The sequence below is a fragment of the Equus caballus genome, chromosome 18 (assembly GCF_041296265.1).
Source record: "Equus caballus isolate H_3958 breed thoroughbred chromosome 18, TB-T2T, whole genome shotgun sequence".
Classification (NCBI taxonomy): Eukaryota; Metazoa; Chordata; class Mammalia; order Perissodactyla; family Equidae; genus Equus; species Equus caballus.
In genome coordinates, this window is record NC_091701.1 from 73057436 (window position 1) to 73078795 (window position 21360).

The following is a 21360-nucleotide window of genomic DNA, read 5'->3' on the forward strand; positions in this document are numbered from 1 at the left end:
TATACACCAATTAACTTGCTCTAGAAAAATGGAATCATGTGAGCAGATCAGACACAGGAAGGCACTGGCTGTTTGTAATTAAAAATGTACTCCCATTTAAAGGAAACAGAATTTAAAAAAAATAGCAACACCACCAACCAAAGTCCCCAGTCCTCAATGGAACAGATGTGAGAAAATTGCTATGTTTGCCGTAGAGCTATGTCATTCTCTCTCATTTAGACTTGATGCGTCTGGTCCAGAAAAGAATGCTATCTCAACGCATAGAGTACCTGCCATGGGAGGTAGGTACATTCTTTCATTTAATTGTTACCCGTATCCACCTTTTGTTCTACTGGCCTGAAAGGGTTAGCTGTCCTCTCTGCTGACCACAGTTCCTACTCCCACTCACTCATTTATTCAGAGGAACTGGCTCAAAAAACCTTTACTTTTTGTTGTTTTGTTTATTAGCACCTGACCCTCGCCATGCCCCCCTTAACAGATTATTCCTCTCTCTGGTTTGAAAACCAACAAGAATGGACAGAGAGCTTAACACTCCATTCCACAGAGGTCGGTGATGAGTAAAGGCATTAGGATTGTATGCTGTACAAAATGGCCCCAAATATTTGCAGGCCTTGGGGTGCAGCTAAGCTCTGAGACAGGCCGCAGTTCCATGGCCCAGGGCTCTTGTTCCTAAGGTCACCATGGGCTGGACAAGCCTCAGATGCAGCAGACTTATACAGGAGAGAGGCAAAACTAATTTATTCTGGTCTGTTTGATCATTTTGGAGAAAAATTGTGGGCCTCTGTATGCCTAAGATCTACATAGTGGTGATCAGAGGGTATGGGAAGGTAAGGCGGGAAGAAAGAAGACGGAGAAATAGAGAACTTTCTGTGCCTCCTAGATGAGTCAGGTTGGGGACAGAGCAGGGTACATGCCAGGATAAATGGGGCTGCAAAACCAAAACTAATAGGAGTTAGCTACTGATGTCATGTGGCTGCTTACTTCCGAGAAATAGGCATGAGCTGCTAATTCCAATACCTGTAATAAGCAGTTAATTGAGTTATGTTAATACATTTTATTATAATACTTTAATTAAATGCCAAAATTAATGCCACGTTTTAAAAAATTACTTAACTCATAAATATCCAGAAGTTCCTCTTTTGCTCCCCAAGGTTAATAGGCATTGTGCTTAAAATGGTAGTTTCATACAATTCTAGTGTTCATTAACTATCAAAATTTCTTAGGAAGCAGAGTAGAAAGCTTCTGTTAAGAGTTAGTTCACTTAGAAAAGGCACATTATATATAGATCAAGAGAAGCTTTCAAGCCTAGATGTTAATTAAAAATGTTTACTCATGTTCCCTAAATATCCATACTAAGAAGATGAGTTCTGATCTGTTCTTAAAAAAAAAGGTTTGATCTCAGAATGAACTGAAATACGTAGACCTAGGCTTTTCTTTGAGCCCTGGAGCATGCACTAATGACGTGTGATCCCTAACTCTTCAGCGTATGCAGTTAGAATTTCGAATGCCAAGTTGAAAGCTTTTTAGTGTGTTTAAAATATTTTAACCACCAAGCTGAGGAGTTAGAGACCAGCTGCTGACATTACATGCAAAATGGAAGGCACCGGTGGGCTACAGGTGGACTGTGTGTTTTGTGAAGACAGACAGAACAAAGCATCTTGTTTGATTTCTCACACACGGGGAACTTCCATAGGGGAGAGAATCCTTACTACCTTTTTAACTAGCGCCTATCTTTCTCATTTTCCTCTGGCTTCACAGCATGTGGAAGGCACCTGCTGGGACTATTCAATTTTTCCACTTACCATTTTCATCCACGGCGAGGACACAGGCCCCTTTTGCCAGCAATTCTTCAACCACCACCTTCAAGCCGTTGCGGGCAGCAACGTGCAGGGGGCTGAGAAAGGACAACAGCAAGCGTCACTTGTGATTCCTATTTGTGTGAGAGTGTGTCATTTTGCGTTGCTAAAAGGAAGAAAGTACTTAAGAACCTATAAATGGTACATGAATCTTTTTACTTTAAAAAAAGATATTTGTTGACCAGATCTTTTCCAGGTGCCAATGATGCAACTGTTCTCCGGTGTTGGCCCAGATTTCTCTGCAGATATTACAAATAGTCTGCATCTCAAAAACCTCACTGACAGTAAATAGGAAGCCGGAGGAAGAACTCAAGCTCTGGTGTGTTTTCTAGAAGGTTCTTTACCCCTTGCTTTCAAATACTCCAGCATTTGAATCACTGTTTCACACAGTTCATCAATAGAAGTGGTACTAATAATACTGATATATGTAATCTCAAACCTTTATTATTACTAAATGCACTGAATGATATTCTATTGAATTTAGAATTCGTTAAAGAAATTAACGAATGTCAAACCCAGTCTCTTCTGCTTATACATTACTTCAGAATCTTAATGAAAAAGAAATCTTAATATTCTTTTGCCCTTAAAACAAATGTGTAAGTAATTTCCTAAAATGGAAAATGAAGTAGCTTTTAGGTCTTTCACGCTGAGGATTACACTGAATTATATTAAAATATAATTAAGACAAATAGCATAGAAACTCTTCAAATATATTCTGGGAACCTGATTTATAAAACTGTCATTTTCCAGTAAGAATACATAATGCTAATACATTCATACAAATAGTTTCCCCAAATATGTCATCTCGTAAGATTTTCTAACAGCCCACTAAATTTTTAATATTACCATAGGAATACCAGCAAAGAAAAACACAGGCTTCACAAATTTCTATGAAGGCATATCAAAATAAACATTCTAACTAGAAATGCCTAGCATGGTCAGCATTTGTGTGACTGTCAGCTTCATGAAGGAGAAGCCAGGTTGTGCCTTTCACCACCACATTCCCCAGCTCTAGCCTGGCACACAGCAAGCTCTGAATGGTTTTTGAATAAATGACTATGAATCTGGGTCTGAGTCAAACTTCAGGAGCCACACTTACGTCTGCAGTGCATTATTTTTTGCATTAATAAGGCTCTCATCTTGTATCTTGTCAAGTATTAACAAGGCACATTTTTCATGACCCTAATAAAGAAAAATAATGATAAGAAACATAGGACAGAGACACAGAACAGTTTCAGAAAAGTCACTTCATTATGCTTTAAATTTAAAATGTATATCCTCTGCCTAAAAACATTTTATAAGGTTATTTTCTGAGTAATTCTTTTTTCTTGCAAAAAGCAAATAGTTAAAGGGCCCCAGATTCTCAAAGATTCTTAAACCCTTAAATCCTTCAACATTACTTTCTAAACATAAGTCAAGTCCCATGTCCTTCCTCAAACCTTCAAATAGCACTTCGGTGATCCATCTCTCCTTGGGATTCCCATCACACCTCGTACCTGTATCACTCACAGTCGTTTACCGCCTTACACTATGCAGAGACTCTTTTTCATGAAAGCTCATTCATTTCTTCCTCCCCCTTCTGGGGGGAAATCTCTCTATATCTTATGACAACAGATGATTGATAACTTTTCAAAAATCAATTGAGGGGCCGGCCCCGTGGCTGAGTGGTTAAGTTCACACGCTCCCCTTTGGCGGCCCAGGGTTTTACTGGTTTGGATCCTGGGTGTGGACACTGCACCGCTCATCAGGCCACACTGAGGCGGCATCCCACATGCCACAACTAGAAGGACACACAACTAAAATATACAACTATGTACTGGGGGGCTTTGGCAAGAAGAGGAAGAAAAAAAAAGAAGATTGGCAACAGATGTTAGCTCAGGTGCCAATCTTTAAAAAAAAAATCAATTGATCAATCAGAGACCCTTTCAAGATTTCAGGCCTAGGCCCTATTAAGGAGTCATGGCTTCCTAAATCCTTGCTACTCAAAGTATAGCCCGCAGAAGAGCAGCATCACCTGGGAGTTAGAAATGTTGAATCTGAGCCCCACCCCAGACCTACTAAATTAGAATCTGCATTTTAACAAGAGCCTCAAGTGATTTATTTGCACAATAAAGTTTGAAAAGCACTGCACATATACTCACAAAAACACTACACCTTGAAATGAACTTGATGAAACTGAGCACTTTTTGTGGTTTCCATGGGCTTCCCAGAGCATGAAGTGAGAAAAGGCAACCAAAGAAAGGAAGAGCTGAGATGTCCGGTACCACTGGGTATTCATAACACCTTTAATACTATAACTATGTTGAGATAAACCACCCACCATCACTGGTATCAAGTGGCATCATACTTAACGCTTTATAAGGAAGACCCTTAAATACGATTTTAGAAGTGTCCATGGAGTTTTGATTCTGATACACTGCTGGTAGAGTGTAACCAGCTATGACCTTATTAGGGGGAGATGTGGTCTTAAAAATGATCATTGCCTTAGACTCAATAATTTCACATTTAGGAATTTATTTTAAAGGAATGAGTAAAGATTCTTAAAATAGAGATTTCTCTACAATTAGCATTATTTATAGTAGCATATATGTGAAAACAAGCAAATGTCTAAAAATAGGGGATAGGTTGAATAAAGGATGCCACATTCCTAAGGTGGAATGGTGCACATCTTCTAAAACACTATAAAATAGGATGTCTACAAGAAAGATATTCACAGTATATGATTCGGTAACAAAAGCAGGTTATAAAATAGTGTGATCCCACTTTTGTAAAATCATATATTTTTACACATATCATTTATCCTTTATGGAAGCAGGAACACTGAGCTACATGTGAACACAATGCTATTAAAAAACCCCACACATTCTTTGCATTGAACCATGCACCAGGAAAAAAAGGGAGAGGGTGGAAGTGCACATGAACACATTTGCCTCATAGAAGAGTATTTTTTGACTGTGTTATTACAATGTCTTCAAATGGAACAAAATGAAAACAAGTGGAACCGCACATATTTTCGAAGCCATATAACTAAAGTCCTAACCTGTGTTTAAAACCAAAATGTGGTACTACAACCATGGAGACAGATACAGTGGCAGCACCAAGACAGATTGGAGCAAGAACGCAAGTGGCCAATGCCATGACAGGCACACCCTCATTGCCCCGTGTGGGTCTGCCCTTTGCTTCTCCCCCTTCCATTCCACTCAGTTGACAACATCCTGGGAAAATGCATATCTTAATTAAGAGCCATGATACACACAACTGAGACAGACAGACAGAATTTAAGTGGCATTATTATTATTACAACACTAAGTAACACTGTTTCAAATTCATTTACATACTTTACTACTAGCCAAATGTAAGGGTGTGTTCAAGTCCTTATCCTTCACAGTCAGATCAGCCTGGGCACTGTTCACCAAAATATCTACAGGAAAAGCCAAAAGAGAGTTACTTAGACTAGACGCTAATTACACGCAGGCTGAGGAAGTCACTAGAGAAACAATAACATATTTAAATTAGTACAGCTCACATAATCATGTTTAATGTTTTTAAAGAAAAAGGAGCAATCTATTGTCCTATTTATTCTATCCAAATGCAAAGGCTATAGGCATTAATTTGAATTGTCTTTACAGTTTTGCTATTTTTAGGTAAATGATTCTGTTGTTATATTTGGTTTCTAAATGTTGAAAGATTTCACTGCAGAAAGTTTGGCTCACTTTGACAAGGTCCTCCACTAATCAAGTTAACAGGGGACTGAAGTCAATTAGCAAGTAGAATCAGGTGGCTTAAAGACAATGTTGGTCTTTTTTACATGTATATACCAAGATAATAACTGATATCTCAACTTTACACAGCTTTAGTTTTGGATAGGCACACATGTGAAGGCCACAAGTCGAGCACATACCCACAGCGCCTGCCTGCCCATTCTCAGCAGCCATCATCAGCGCTGTTTTCCCTGAATTGTCTGCTGCGTTCACTTGAGCGTTGTGTCTCAGAAGAAGCTGCAAGCACTCCACGTGATCAGCAAAAGCTGCAGCATGAAGCGGTGTCCTAACAATTTAAAACAAATAGGATTTTATTTTCCTTTAAAGGTAACACGCCCTCTTTCTGTACATGCCCGAGAAACATGTTCATGGTGTCATCCTAGGGATTTAAAACTTACCAGTTTACAGAGATAATGATCAGGCCCACTCTTAAGTCCACTCAGGGTGGACACTGAAGTGTCAGCTATGTGAATGGCACCCCCTAGATTTGGGAGGTGTAAGTGGTGGCCCTGATAATGAAATTAGCATCTTTACTGACCCTTTAATCTTGAGTTCCAGTGACTTCTCTCTCATCTTTGATAAAGATACTTTGAAAATTAAACCTTAAATTTGTAGGTAATTGGATATTTAAATTTAAAAAAACAAGCCCACATCATCTAATGTGGATAGTTGATTTCCTTGGGAGGACAATTTGGTATTATTTATCAAAATTAAAAACTGTCAATCTTTTAACCAAGTAATTCCACTTCTAGAGCTTTATCTCCTAGATATATTTGGTCATGTGAACAGACACATGTGCTAGATTGTTCACGCATCACTCTTTGAAGTAGCAAAACATTGGAAACAACCTAAATGTTCTTCAGTATAAGGCAGGCTCATTAAATCATAGTATATGCATTCAATGCAATAATATGTGCTTTAAGAAGAATATGGTGAATCTCTATGTTCTTGCATGGAAAGACTCCAACATATACTAAAAGCAGAACTTTGCTATAGAATGTTCCTGTTTGCATAAAAGAATATAAGCATACATATTTTTATATATGTTTGTAGCCATGAATAGAAAATATTTGGGAGAATATAAAAATTTGGAAAGAACAGTTTAAAGTGGCTTTCACGGTGGAAGAGGCTAGGGCTTCTGGGTTAAGAGGGTAATTTAATTATATACCCTTTATTGTATTTAATTTTTAAAAACCATGCTTATATACTACTTTTTCAATTGAAAAAAATAGATGTATGGCTACTCTGCAACCACAAAGCAAAGCTGAGTGGTTCATCAAGACAAGAAGATTCATCAAGACAAGAAGCATGCCATCTTAGGATCACTTACCTCCCTTTGTCATCTCTACAATTGACAATACTGGAATCTATGGCCCCAAGTAGCAATGATGCACAATTCTCATGGTCATTTATTCTAAAATGAAAATTGAATTTAAATTTTAAAATCTCTCTCTTTAAAAAATTATATTCCCTCCTACTCCATCTTCCTATGCACTATATATTTAACAATCCAACGCATTAAAAAAACCTGATGCAAATATCTGTGGTCTATATTCTGGTAAAATGATTATGGAAGACAATTTAGGTCATACAAATAAACTTAATTTAATATATCATGAAGTGGGTAGTCTCCACTCTCAAGAGTTCGGAGAACTGCTTGCTTCATGAAGCATTAAATAAAGTTTGTGTCACTTAAATAGTCTTCTTTAATCATTTTAAGAGTTTTGGTGACAAGGATGGGATCTGAAACTGACTACTAATGGCCTGTGGGACGAGACACATGGGCAACGTGCCCAGCGAAGTCTTTGAGTTCACCATGCCTCTCATCGTTACCAAGCGCCGTGGGAAGTCACACTCAGATTTGAACTCTGCTTCCTTGCGTGGAGCTCTCTAATCCAAACAAACTTGATCCAAAATTTTTTAAAGGAAAGAGGTTTATTAAAGTTCCCAGAAAGGTTCTGGGATCCGGGAAATGTTCCAGGAGAGTTCCACAGCAGGTGGCAGCAGCTAAAGGACTAACAGGGACCTCAAGGTAGGTCCAGAACATAAACCACTATGGGACTTGGGGAAATAAATCAAGACAAGAAATTCAAACTGTTTTGACCAATGGCACCTCAAAATCTAAATGGGCACAAGGTGGACCATTAAAAGCCATTAGGGCGTCCTCCACTATAGAGAAATCTTCTCATGAAAGGAGTAATAGACCTATTGTTAATATGAATCCCGGGAGCCAAATCTGCAAAATTGATGGGCACAGGTCGAGCACTTAAAAGCTATTAGAGTTCTTGCCACCTAAATTCAAGACCCCTGTGCTAGGATAAGTTGGTCATTTGAAATCAACTGGGATACTGGAAAAAAGATTGTCCCGGAAGCTTTTGTGCAAATCCTTTGGCACCAACTCAAATGCCCCATAAATACCCTCAAAGGAGAGCCTCCATATTGGCCCCTCCCAGGGTTGAAAGGACTCCACAGTGTTCTCCAGTAAAGTGATACCAGTTATTCCTTTAAACAGCCCAGGGGAAACTAAAATTAAAATTAATGGAAAAACCTTGCCAAATTCTGATAGATACCAGGGCTACACTTTACTTTAAGCCCCACTCATTCTGGAGCCTGCAGATGAGATCCTGGGAAAACCAGCAGAAGCTGGCAAAGGGTGAGAATTCCTACCAGAGTCAGCTCTCCCAGATCTCTGTAGTGCCCAGTCGAGAGAGAAAGGTAAATTTCATGTTGTCCCTTCCTTTCCAAAATCAGACTATTGTGAATTTGGTTTTGAGATACCCATTGGTTAGTGATCCTTTTCTCTTCCACGGACAGCTATTGTCTTCTTGTTTGTCCTAAGTCCTTTCTTTTGGCTATTTTTGGGAGTGACTCTGGATCTTGGGAGGGTAGTATCTTTTGTACCATCTTTGTGGATGCCTCTTGCATCCATGGGATTGTTCAATATTGCCAGGAATATTTATTGTTTGTCCCAGCTGAAACTTGACAAGATATTTGAAAGACTTTTTTTTCTTTTTTTTAAAGAAGCTCTATGGTCAGAAGTTGGCCAAATTGGAAGCTGATATTCAGAGCCTGATAGGAACTTCTTTTTAGGCCTTTTCCCCTAATTGAAAATGAAATTATGTACCTGGAGTGGTGGTGGTGGAGGGGACATTCCAAAGACAAACAGCTCTAAATCTAGAACATAGGAATCTTTTGATTTCTATCTTAATTGAAGGACTAATCCTCTCCTTTACATAAGGAGGCAAACTGAAGATAATGTAGTTGGATGGGCGAGTCAACTCCTTTCTTTGAGGAATTAGAATCAACTGTTCTTGTCTTAAAAATTGAGTCTTTAAAGAACAGAAAAAGCCCACCTAACCTTTTTACAAACCCCCAAACCTCCCTGATTCATCTCAAAAGGCTTAGAGGTATTGTAAAAATTCTGGACTTAGGAAAAAAAAAGTTCTTCTTGGAGAAACGTGGATTCTTTCCCTGTGCCTTTGAGGTGTAAATATTCTATTCATCCTCTCTAGGAACTGAGAACCATCTCTTTGAAATGCAAACTTCAGGGAGATAATTCTTATCACAAGGAAGAAAGAAAAAAGAAAAGGCTTTTTAAAATCTAGAGGGATGAAAAATCTTAAAAGTCTTCTCCCCAAATATTAGTAAAAAGTTTAAGCTATCTGAGCTGCTAACTTTAATTTATTTCTCTTACCAGAAACATAATTTGGATCCAACTGTTCTTTTAAAACTAGCGAGTTTTGCATTATCATACCTGTCTCATGGCTAAAATTTTAAAAGCTATAAGATCTCTTTCTATGTCTGTCTGTATGTTTACATATGTCTATGTATGTATGTTGTAGATAAGTGTTTTTTTCTACCTCTGGATGGTACTGCTAAAATTAATTTGTAAAGAGCTCTATTTAATTGGCTTAAAGAAAATTATGCACTTATATAAATCAAGTATACTCTCAGAAATATAGAAACTAACACAAATATTTTACAAGTTCACATGATCTAGGTTAATCTTCGGTAAGTAAAAACTAATTTAAGTTTGTTGGTTTCATTAAAACAGGTATGTCTTCAAAGTTATTAGCATTAAATATAACGTGAACATACAACTCTTATTCTACCTAGGTTTACTAAAAGTCAAATAAGCTCATTTATCTCTGTTACACAATTTGTCAGCAAGAAAGATAAGACAATGGTTAGCTGTTTAATATCTCATGAAATTTTCATGTGTAATCTAAACATAATTGTTAAGAACAAGTGAATTAAATAGATGTAAGGAAGATAAAAGTATAAACTTTCCAACAATAATTATGCTTTATGGTATGTCTACTTAAAAATAGTTTTCAAATTTTTCTTTTTTTTTGAGGAATATTGGCCCTGAGCATTAGCTCTGTTGCCAATTTTTCCTTTTTTTGCTTGAGGAAGATTGTCGTTGAGCTAACATCTGTGCCAATCTTCCTCTATTTTTATGTAGGATGCCGCCACAGCATGGCTTAACAAGTGGTGCTAGGTCTGTGCCTGGAATCCAAACCTGCAAATTCTGGGCCGCTGAAGTGGAGCGTGTGAACTTAACCACTATGCCTCCGGGCCAGCCCCTCCAATATGTTTTTGGTAACTTGAAACCTTAAAATTATACTGAGATAAGTTAAATGATGAATATTCATTGGATATCTAGATCATTTGCAAATATGATAAAATACTGAAACATGAATTACTGAACATAGGTTTATCTACTTTTGACTTCCTTTTACAGAGGAACTAAAGATATTTGGGTCTATTAGTGAACATGTTTTGTGCCACACTGAAAAATTTACTATGAGGAAGAATATACTTCTAGAAATTATGATATGTATTTATAAATTTGCCAATCCATAGACTGCTAGTGTTACAGACAGTACACAATTGCTTACTTCTTAGTTTGCACTAGGAATTAAGGAGTCTAAGGGTTAAGAATTCTAATCAATTGAAACTATTTAGAAATAATAAGGGTGAAAGAAAACAACTGTATATGAAAAATAGGTAAGGAAAGTAGACTGCAATTTTTGGACAAGAAAAGGTAAGAAGGACACATTTTTTGTTTAATGTTATTTTGTTGTTGATGTTAAGGGAGAACAGAAAGTAATTTTTTCCTAAAATAAAATTACTGGTTATTCCAGAATGAGAAAGAGAGGGGAAAAAATAGGACAAAATCTGAATGGATATAAAAAAGTTGTAGTAGGTTTGTGGAAAAGGAATCTTGGGAAAGGAATTTTATGTGTAGCCAAGATTGGAATGGATTTATTTAAGTTTTTAAAAAATGAGTTTTAATATGAAAAGTAAACTAGTGCAAAATTAAAATTTGATTTTCTCTTTGTTGAAAGGACTAAGGTTTTTTTTTAGATTATCGGTCTGCTCAATAAGAAATTGTAAACAAAGGTTTTTCTTTACTTTTTAACTAATCTGCCTGGAAAGCAAAGATTTAGTGTCTTACCAAAATAATTTACTGTGCTTCATGCTGTATTTAACAGATCTTTCATTACTTAAGAAAATCCAGTCTTCTCAACATTAAAAGAGCTAAGGGGTTTTGTTGCTGTTGCTGTTTTTAATCTTTAATCTTTAGTCTTCAATTGTCACTTTAGTTAAATGGATAACTAAGTATTGTTTCACAGTGACCTATGATCCTACTTGATCAAGTGTTTTAAAACCTTTTGATATTTTTTTACAAACTTCCCAAAAATTAAATTCAAAATGAAGTCTTTTTGACCTTGAACTAACTTCGGGATTTTCCAGAGGGCTCCTGGAACATCTCAAAAGATTTGTTCTCTTTTCCTTATAAAACGAAATGTTAAGCTAATTAGGCTTATTTGATGTTAAATTACATAGGAAGCATCAAATAAAAAGTGATGTTTAACTACCTTTCTTAAGTTATATTTGTAGGGTCATTAATATGTTCCAGAAATTGTATAAAATTCCTAAAAAACTGATATATCCTGGTATAATATTATCAGTCATAATTATAGTTATCATCTTAAATTTTGTGTGTCTCAGAAATAACCAAAGTCCTTTGTCAATTCAATTATAATGAACTCTCATCAGATTTTTAACTATAGGGATTTTTAAGTCTTTCGTTATTTGCAGACAGTTATTGTTTTACTCTGATGCTTTTGCATAAGTGAGATTCATGGAAAGGACCCTACCAAGTACTCTTGACCACTGATACTGCTGCCAAATTACAGGTGTTGAACCTTGGGTGCCTATTTCACAACTGTAGAAGGCTCCACCTAACATCTAGTCCTGTGTAAATGCCAGAGACCTCAAAATCAAATGCCCTAGGAAAAGAAGTAGCTGACATGGAAGTAGATTGCTTTCTCCCAAGACGTCAGATCGAGAATGTTTCTTTACTTTCCTCTTTCCCTCTCTGGCCATCCTTTTCCTAATTCTTACACCATGAAGGTCTTTATGATTCTTTTGTCTACCTTTTGCCTTGCCCCGACCTGTTTATATATCTCAGGCCATTGCAAAGGAGGATAATCCAACCTCTAACCTACTGTTGGACTTGCTACAATGCTGGTGATCCTGTAGTTCCGCCAATCACAGACTTCTTTCTGATTTCTAATGTCTCAGTTTCTCTGAAACAAGCTCACTAGATAAACACTTCTGGGGAAGTGGAGACACAGGTACACGAAATATATCAAAAGGCCAACGGCTTAAAGAAGTATCCTCTTCTTTGGGGTCATTTCTTGATTTATTTGATTCTAGCTGGTTTGGTTCATGAGAACTTTGGCTCAGGAGCATCCTGCAAACCTTAGGAATACTTCTACTATTAATAATAATAATAATCTCCCTGGTCTGTTGCATTCTCTCAAGAGTTTTAAATGTGTGTACACAGCCAGCAGCCAGCCAACAAATGGTCTCCTTCCAAATGGAACAACGAACTTGATATCGTCTCCTGTGAAATATATTCCGGGACCTGAAGAAGCAATGGTCACTGAGAGTAACTTGGAATACCATCTTTGCTCAAACCTCTTGCTTCACCAGAGGTTGACCAAAAAGTGGGAACTGTCAAACTGATCTCAAATTAACCTTTCCTCAGTAAGCTGGGCACCATTGATCCTGGGAAACCACGTCAGCAAAATGAAACTTAACTTTTAGCTTTCATGTTTTTGTAAATGTTCCATCTGTCCAGAAGTCAGCCCATCTACGTAATCAAGCTGTGATTGCCAAGTTACACGGCTGATCGTCCCATTCCTACGATACCTCAAATAACGCCAGATATGTAACCCCAGCCAATCAGATATTTTTATTCTTTCCCTTCCTTGTTCCCCATTCTTTATCTTGGAAAAGCTTCCTGCCTTCTGCCACACTTTGCAGTTCTCTGAACTCTTGAGAGTGAAGACTACTTGCTTCATTAAGTGTTAAATAAAGTTTGTTTATATCACCTAAATTGTCTTTAATCGTTTTAACAGGTCTAATGGCACACACTCTGTAGCCTCCAGCATTTCTTCAGAACCCCGATGTCCAGAAAGGAATTTACTGCATCCACTTACACAAGGCATCATCCCAGGTATTTTGGGAATACCAAAGTGAAAAAGACATGGTTCCTTCAGATTTAAAATCACTCCTACTCTTTATCTCCTACCCCTTCTTTATTGATCCACTTTATGCCTCCAATATCTTTGTAGTCAAATGACCCAGCTTCTCGAGAAGCCCAAAGACAATGCAAAGACAAAGCACTCAGACGAGGGCCCCCAGGCTGACCATGGAAGTCTGCCTTAAAGTCACTGTACTCTCTGAACAACAGCTCACATTCTGAGACTGGAGCAAAATTACATTTACCAAAAAACAACTTACAACATAGAAGATTGGAATTAGAAGATATGAAGATTGGAGAATTATAAGATATGAAAAGTCTTCCTGGTATAAAATGTCTTTCTAATCATCCATAAGCATATGGTTGTAAACCCCAACTTATTTTTAGAATTTGGCAGACAAATGTGAGGTACATCTGAAGAGCTTTTCACATGGTGTGTACTGTGCCCCTCAGTCCACCCCTTCATGTAGTTGCCCTAAGGTGGTACGTGAGCCTCCTTGGAACCATGGCATTTCACAGAAAGCTTCTGGAAAGTCATTAACATTAGGGACCACACTTTGCTATCAGACCTATTGGCCTTTAGCACCAAAATGGAATACATTAGTCTTATTTCTAATCTAACAGCTTTTCCTTCCTTAAAAGGCAATTTCTCCATGTGTAGTTAAAAGAATGAAGGCAACACCATTAACTTCCAGAATTTCTACTTACATTGCACAGTGCAGCGGAGTAAAGGGATTACCGATAAATTCGCGAAAACATTTTTGCTCCAAAAGTACCTCTATACAGTTTTCATTACCTGCAAGGAATCAAAAGAATTTAGAGAGTTTCCCAGAAAGAAATTTTGTTCAACACAATCTATTTTTTTCATTAAGTTGAAGAAATTCTGGCTTATGATTTTTCCTGAATTAGCTAAATGTTCATTCTCCATGGAATAAAGTTCACAAAATGCCAAAATGTTATTAACTATGCTCACAGGTGTTCTGAGACATAATGAAGAAATAAAACAGTGAAGGCCAGATGGTCTGATGGAAAGAAAGAGATAGAAAAGAGACCTCATTTGCAAGCAGAATAGATTCTTTGATACTCTCAGCTCTTGATAGATAGATGCTAACTGATTCCAGTTTGTCCAATTTACAATTTCTCTTTCATCCATGTGAATAGGTTCACTTATAGTTATGCATCCTCATGAAGGGGAGAAGATGTGATGGAAATAAAGTAGTATTTGACAGCCACATGTAAAAGAATGAAAATCAACCATTCTTTTTCACCGTTTACTAAAATAAACTCAAAATGGATCAAAGACTGAAAGATTAGGCCTGAAACAATAAGTCTTCTAGAAGAGAATATCGGCAGTACACTCTTTGACATCAGCTTCAAAAGAATCTTTTCGGACACCATAACCCCTCACATGAGGGAAACAATAGAAAGAATAAACAAATGGGACTTCATCAGACTAAAGAGCTTCTTCAAGGGAAGGGAAAACAGGATTGAAACAAAAAAACAGCCCACTAATTGGGAAAAAATATTCACAAGTTATTTACCCGACAAAGGGTTAATCTCCATGATATACAAAGAACTCACACAACTCAACAATAAAAAATCAAATAACCCAATTACAAAATGGGCAAGGGACATGAACAGACATTTCTCCAAAGAAGATATACGGATGGCCAATAGACACATGAAAAGATGCTCATCATCACTAATCAGCAGGGAAATGCAAATCAAAACTACACTAAGATATCGCCTTACACCTGTTAGAACTGCAAAAATATCCAAAACCAAGAGTGACAAATGTTGGAGAGGTTATGGAGAAAAGGGAACCCTCATACACTGTTGGTGCGAATGCAAACTGGTGCAGCCACTATGGAAAACAGTATGGAGATTCCTCAAAAAGTTAAGAATAGAAATACCTTATGACCCAGCCATCCCACTACTGGGTATCTATCCTAAGAACCTGAAATCAGCAATTCCAAAAGTTCCATGCACCCCTATGTTCATCGCAGCATTATTCACAATAGCCAAGTCATGGAACCAATCTAAGTGCCCAGCAACTGATGATTGGATAAAGAAGATGTGGTATATATATATACAATGGAATACTACTTAGCCATAAAAAAAGACAAAGTCGTCCCATTCACAACAACATGGATAGACCTTGAGGGTATTATGTTGAGTGAAATAACCCAGACAGAGAAAGACGAACTCTGTATGACTCCACTCATAGGTGGTAGTTAACATATGGACAAAGAGAACTGATCGGTGGTTGCCAGGGGAAAGGGGGGTGGGGGGAGGGCACTAGGGGTGAAGTGGTGCACCTACAACATGACTAATAACGATGTACAACTGTAATTTTACAAGGATGTTAACTTTCATAACCTTAATAAAAAAATAGTATTTGAAATAAGGCAGGTGAAGTTATGTACTGTAAAACACTATATAAGTGTTTAAAATGGCACCAAGAACAGTTTGTGGCAAATAGTATGGGTCCAATAATTAATTTTTTAATAAGTAGAGGAAAGAAGGTTAGGAATTATTTTCAATAAAATGACAAGTAGTTTCCAAATCAACTGAATTTGAGTTAAGTAAGGCCCTAGCTCTGTCTGCTTGTGATCTTACGCAACACATTTGGGATTTGTGAGCCTCAGTTTCCCATATATAGAAAATCAGATTAGGAATACCTGCCCTATCTATGACACAGGATGGCGGAGGCTTTGCTTGGTAAAGGATCTAAACGTGGTTTGTGAAGTGAGGTACAACTGTTAAGGCAAGAAGACAAAGCCACTTGGCTTTGGAACACAGATTGCTATCCTGGAACCTCTTCTTGGCTGAACTCAGTGCTAAATTCGTTAGAGTTCCCTTAATATCTACCTCAGAATGACATAGATTGGACAATGTTAAGTATTAAAATACAATCAAACCTTTATTGCCCCAAAAAGAGAAATGGTGAAACTGCCTTCAGGAGGATTAAGAAGCATATAAAGTAACGAATATAAAAATCCCCTAATTTAATGCAAGTTATACTGTTAGCTTTCCAGCTATATCCAACCCTCACTCAAAAAGTCTCAGACACCTGACCCCTCTATTAGTATGAATCCCGCAAAGGACCTAGCTTAGGGCAGCACCTGCACGTACCATTTCTTGGAGACTGTATGAATCTCAGTCTAAGGGTCTGTGTAGGCGGGACCGGGGATCCTTGAGCTACTTTCAATATTTCAAAGTGCTCAGTGAAGGGTATTCTGAGAACAAGGGAGCTTGAACCTCGAACCTAGAAGAAGACTGCACTGGAAGAGTAAATTGCTTAGGGGAGGACTGCTCCTCCCCTGCTTGTACCTGGAGAGGCCTAAGAACAGAGAGACGGCATCCCCACCCCACCCAACTCCGGGTGAGAGGAGGTGGTCTGTGGCAGGTTTGTCGCCTGCCATTATAATCAACGCCCTTAGTGTGTCTTCCCTTCCTGAAGGTTTTCCGGTGCCAGAGAGATCTCACAGATTGATCCAGGTGGGGGTTAGGGAGCCCTCATCCATTCGTTTGTAAAATAATCACAATCTGCCAGCGGCATGGAGAGAGTGAAACCAATTGAACGAGCAGAAAATTCGGTTCTTATTGAGGCCAGAACCAATGACAAAATGAGGACTGTAACGAAAACGTAACGAAAGGTCTTAAATCACTATCGCTACAGCACCAAGACAATCTTTCTGGATCTAACAATCATAGTTTCTCAGTGAAAACCTTAATAGAAGAATTGAAAATGGAAAAATATAGAAGCAGAGTAAGAAATATACAGGAAAATATCCATATAACGTTAAGAGTAGGAGACCTTCTTAAACAAGACTGGAAACCTAGATACATAAAAAAAAATCTGACAGATTCAGCTACATAAAAGTTCCAAAGTTCAGACATCACAAATTAGGAACAAAGACAGACAGCAGACTGAGAGAGAACATTTGCAACACACAAAACACACAGAGGATTCATATCTCTAAGACAAGGTACTCCAACAAAAGTATGAGAAAAGATAACTCAATAGAAAAAAAAGGAGCAATACATGGAAAAGGTAATTTCCTGAAGAGGAAACACAAATACCCAAAGAAATACACAATTAGACAGGGACATACAAATTAAAATAATGAGATACCCTTTTTTTGCCCTTCAAATTGACAAAAATAGATATCATCCTGGGTGGGCAAAGGCTTGGGGAAATAGTAAGTTTTATACAAATGTTTGGTAGAGTCATAAAATATGATATTCTGTTTTGCAAAGTAATATGGTATGATTTATGAACATTTAAAAATATACATGCCCTCTTTTCAATAATTTCACTTCTGGAAACTTATCTGACTCAATTCAAGCTACCATAATATGAACACATACACTGCAGCATTGTTTGTAAAAGGAAAAAAGCCCTTAAAACGACCTAAATGTCCATCAACAGGCATCTGGTTGAATAAATAATAAATTCTGGTACATTTATACGTCTATATCCATCTATCTATCTGCTATGAAATAATACAACTATGAAAAAGATCAATCTGTATTGATACATATTCACTTATAAGGTATCTGCAATAGAATGCTAAGCAAACAATAATAATAAAAGAAAGTTTTAGAACTATGTTACACGATTCTAGTTTAAAAACATAGATGCACATATATTTGTATTTAATTATAGTCTCAAGGGAAAAATTATGAAAGACACACACCAAATTACATCAGAAAGTGAGTTTGGACACGGAAACAACTTTAGACACTTCAGTATTTTTGAAATGTTACGATTAGCGTGCATTTCTTTTTCACTTAAGTGAAATAAAAATTTTTAAATCTCTCAAATAAGTGCAACAAAATAAGTGGGAGACTTGAGATATGAAAAAGAAATGCCAAAAGACAAATCATGCATCTACTCGTAGTCAGTGGTGACAGGTTATTACATCATATTCTCTTTGTTTGCAGCTGTATTATTTTAATTTCTTGTAGGATCTCTGCTGATCTCATGTAGATCAGAAACCCTGATTGAAACTTGTAATTTCAGCTCATTTGAAGTTCTGATTAGGACTTATGTGTTACTGATTAACAAACAGGGGGAAAGTGAATTTTTACTCCACTGAGGCATCACAGCAGCCATGAAGGGAAAAATATTAAAACAAAAAAAAAGAAGTCTCTTAAATGCAGAAAGATTGGAAATCATAGTTTACAGCATATGTTGTGTTCTCACCTCCACTGAGATCACAGTGGTGCTGGGGGAGGAAGTCTACTGGAATCAGTCAAAGGACAATCAACTCACCATTGTAACAAGCCCAGTGCAGCGGCGTGTAGCCTTGGTTATCTTTGAAAGAACAGTCCTCCTCGGAAAGTGCTATCTGGAGCAGCTCACTCAGCCATGTGGCGTGGCCGCGAGCCGCCGCATAGTGCAAGGGGGTCCTCCCTCTGGAATCTTTACAGAGAATCGACACTTCTTGTTCCAGCAGCATTTGCACACATTCCTCGTGTCCCGTCATAATCTGATGCATTGCAATTAAAAACACAAAACAATTCTCAAAATGGCAGAAAATTCGGGAAGTGAAGCAGTTGCCTAAGTGAGGCTGGCTCAGAGTAAGTGGACATATGCCTGGACCTTAAGGGAAGCCGACTCTACCCCACTCCAGAGGAGAGAAACAGAACAACCCCAGCAAGATCCATAATGGAGAAGTCTGTGTGAACACCAGCATTCTGGAGACATGTCTTGACTCTCCAAACATAACCGTAAAAGGTATCATGATATAGTGAAAACATCAGCCTTAGAATCAGGAAAATGGGAGGAAAATCCTGGCTCCCCTTATAAAACTTGGACAAGTCAATGTGCCTGCCTGTGCTTCATTTTATTCACCTGTAAATGGGACTGGTAATAATGACTTCACAGGTTGTTGAGAGGACTAATGGGATAAGGCATGCAAAGGCTCCCAGCCTGTTACATGGCCCACAGGAAGTACCCAAGAAATAAGAACTATGGGTATGACACTGACCACTCAGAGTTCCTCTTCTTTTCATTGACCATGGTGTTTGGCACCATCCCCAAACAGCAATTTTATGATTTCTGCTTTTGTTTCAGTTAGTTTATTTGACATGCTTTAAAAAACAGTTCAGCAGATGTGTAAAAGAATTGCCCACAGAATACATACTTCAGCAGGAAATACATGGGCCAACATTTGTAATAAAGAGCAATGAGAAATAGCATGGTTACTCAAAACTACATAATCATTGGAATAAATGATGACACCTGCACACAATAATGGCACACTGAAAAATGATGGGGCAGAAAAATATTTAGTGACATGGAAAAAGTCCTTGACACATTAAGAGAAACAGAAGCAGGTTCCAAATAGTGTCTTCCGTATTCTCTCTTTTTAAAATTTACAACAGGGGCCGGCCCGGTGACACAGTGGTTAAGTTTGTACGTTCTGCTTCTCAGCAGCCCGGGGTTCGCCGGCTCAGATCCCGGGTGTGGACAAGGCACTGCTTGGCACGCCATGCTGCGGTAGGCGTCCCACATATAAAGTGGAGGAAGATGGGCACGGATGTTAGCTCAGGGCCAGGCTGCCTCAGCAAAAAAGAGGAGGACTGGCAGTAGTTAGCTCAGGGCTCATCTTCCTCAAAAGCAAAAACAAAATAAAATTTAAAACAAATCTATATACAGAGAAAAAAAGGTTGGTGATATATATACCAAAAAGTAGTTATCTCCAGGAGGTAGGATTAGTGGTGATTGTGACTTTCTTCTCTGTGCTTTTAAAAAATATTTTGCAAATTTTCTATGATGTGCATGTATATTGTAATCAGAAAGCAGAACCAATTCCACCAAAAGTAGGAGTTCATACATCTATGATTACAATCTAACATGAAATTGCAAGAGCAGGACCTAAGTGTACCTGCCATTATTTCACCTTTGCAAAAGATTTTGTAATTTCTTTTTCACTAACTGAGGTTAATTGGTTACCTTAGGAAACAAATCTTTTTACTAAAAATTCATATGGGGAAAAAAAGAGACAAGCTCACTACAAAACTGCTTGATTAAAGCTGAGAAGATGCACGTACCCCTCTGTGTAGAGCTGTGCATCCCATGATGTCAACAGCATCTACATTTGCTTCCTTTTCAAGTAACAATGAGACAGCGTCAATGTGTCCATATGCTACTGCAAGCATCAGTGGGGTTCTAGGGAAAGAAAGAAATTAGGCTTTTAAAAAGAAGCTTAAAAAACATACTCATCACTTCCAGTGGGAGGACACCTCTCTCTCTCTCCCCTCTTAACAATTACTTAATATTTTCTGAGTGTCCCCAGCTCGCTATACGCCACATGGAGCAAGCTATGTGTTCTGGTCTCTAACGGCCACATGGAAAGGTGTCAGTGGAATGATCAATACAGGTGGGGCAGGAGAAGGTTCTTTCTCAGAATGGTCACGTTAATCCCATCATTCTCAAAGCTATGTAGCATTTACTAACTATCAATTGAGTAGGGAGTGTGTGTATATAGAAGTGAGTGTATTTATTCTGATGCTTCTATCAGAATAGTTCTAGTTCCATAGTTTTCTATGTTGGACTTCCGCTCGAGATTTCATTTGAGCAAAGCTTCATTGCCTTAAGAAAAGTCCGAAAGTCTAGAGGAACGAACAGAGGGTGCTGCGACCCAGGAGGGGGAGTTGTAGTCTGACTTCAACACTCACTCATCTACCTGGGATGAGTCATGAGTGCTTTTCTGCTCTGCATTTCCTATTTGTAAGAGAAGACTGGGTGGGGAAATGGGCTAACAGATGGAAAATACTTCAGAAAAACAGATTCAGGAAGGATAAAAATATGAAGGATTTTTATGATAGAGAGAACTTTTTGAGGTCTGTCCTATTGCCATTATTATTTGAAAAAACCGGTAATGCAGCAGCTTTAGAAGAGGGTAAAAATGGATAGAAAGAAGGAACAAAGGAAGGAATATTAAACAAAAAAAGGCTAGGACACATGGCCACAGACATAAAAAGCTGACTCTTTTTCACCAAGATATACACGCACATGGCCCACATACTTTTCTTGGACATATACTCCAGCACAAAACAACCTCATTATTCCAGAGCCCTCATCCACGAATTTCACCCAAATGCAAACCCCCAACCTAGAATTCAGCAGTCAGACCTCCTCCCTGTTTAAGAGACTAACGAGTTACCT

The 21360-nt window shown here is 37.9% G+C and overlaps 1 protein-coding gene across 18 annotated transcripts in view; it reads right to left on the bottom strand.

The window, feature by feature from the left end:
* The window catches only part of ANKRD44 (ankyrin repeat domain 44), a 348870-nt gene that overhangs the window by 28276 nt on the left and 299234 nt on the right, over positions 1–21360 (bottom strand). For 16 of the 18 annotated variants that reach the window (XM_070241458.1, XM_070241459.1, XM_023622277.2 and 13 more), the window contains 8 exons: positions 20244–20361; positions 18460–18676; positions 13887–13974; positions 6948–7031; positions 5758–5903; positions 5195–5277; positions 2956–3038; positions 1803–1894 (listed from right to left, as the gene is read on the bottom strand). In XM_070241458.1, coding sequence (XP_070097559.1) covers positions 1803–1894; positions 2956–3038; positions 5195–5277; positions 5758–5903; positions 6948–7031; positions 13887–13974; positions 18460–18676; positions 20244–20361 — 911 coding nt within the window. Of the gene's footprint in view, positions 1–718; positions 1018–1802; positions 1895–2955; positions 3039–5194; positions 5278–5757; positions 5904–6947; positions 7032–13886; positions 13975–18459; positions 18677–20243; positions 20362–21360 lie in introns of those variants that run through there. The other 2 variants (XM_070241457.1, XM_070241453.1) reach the window with 1 other exon arrangement.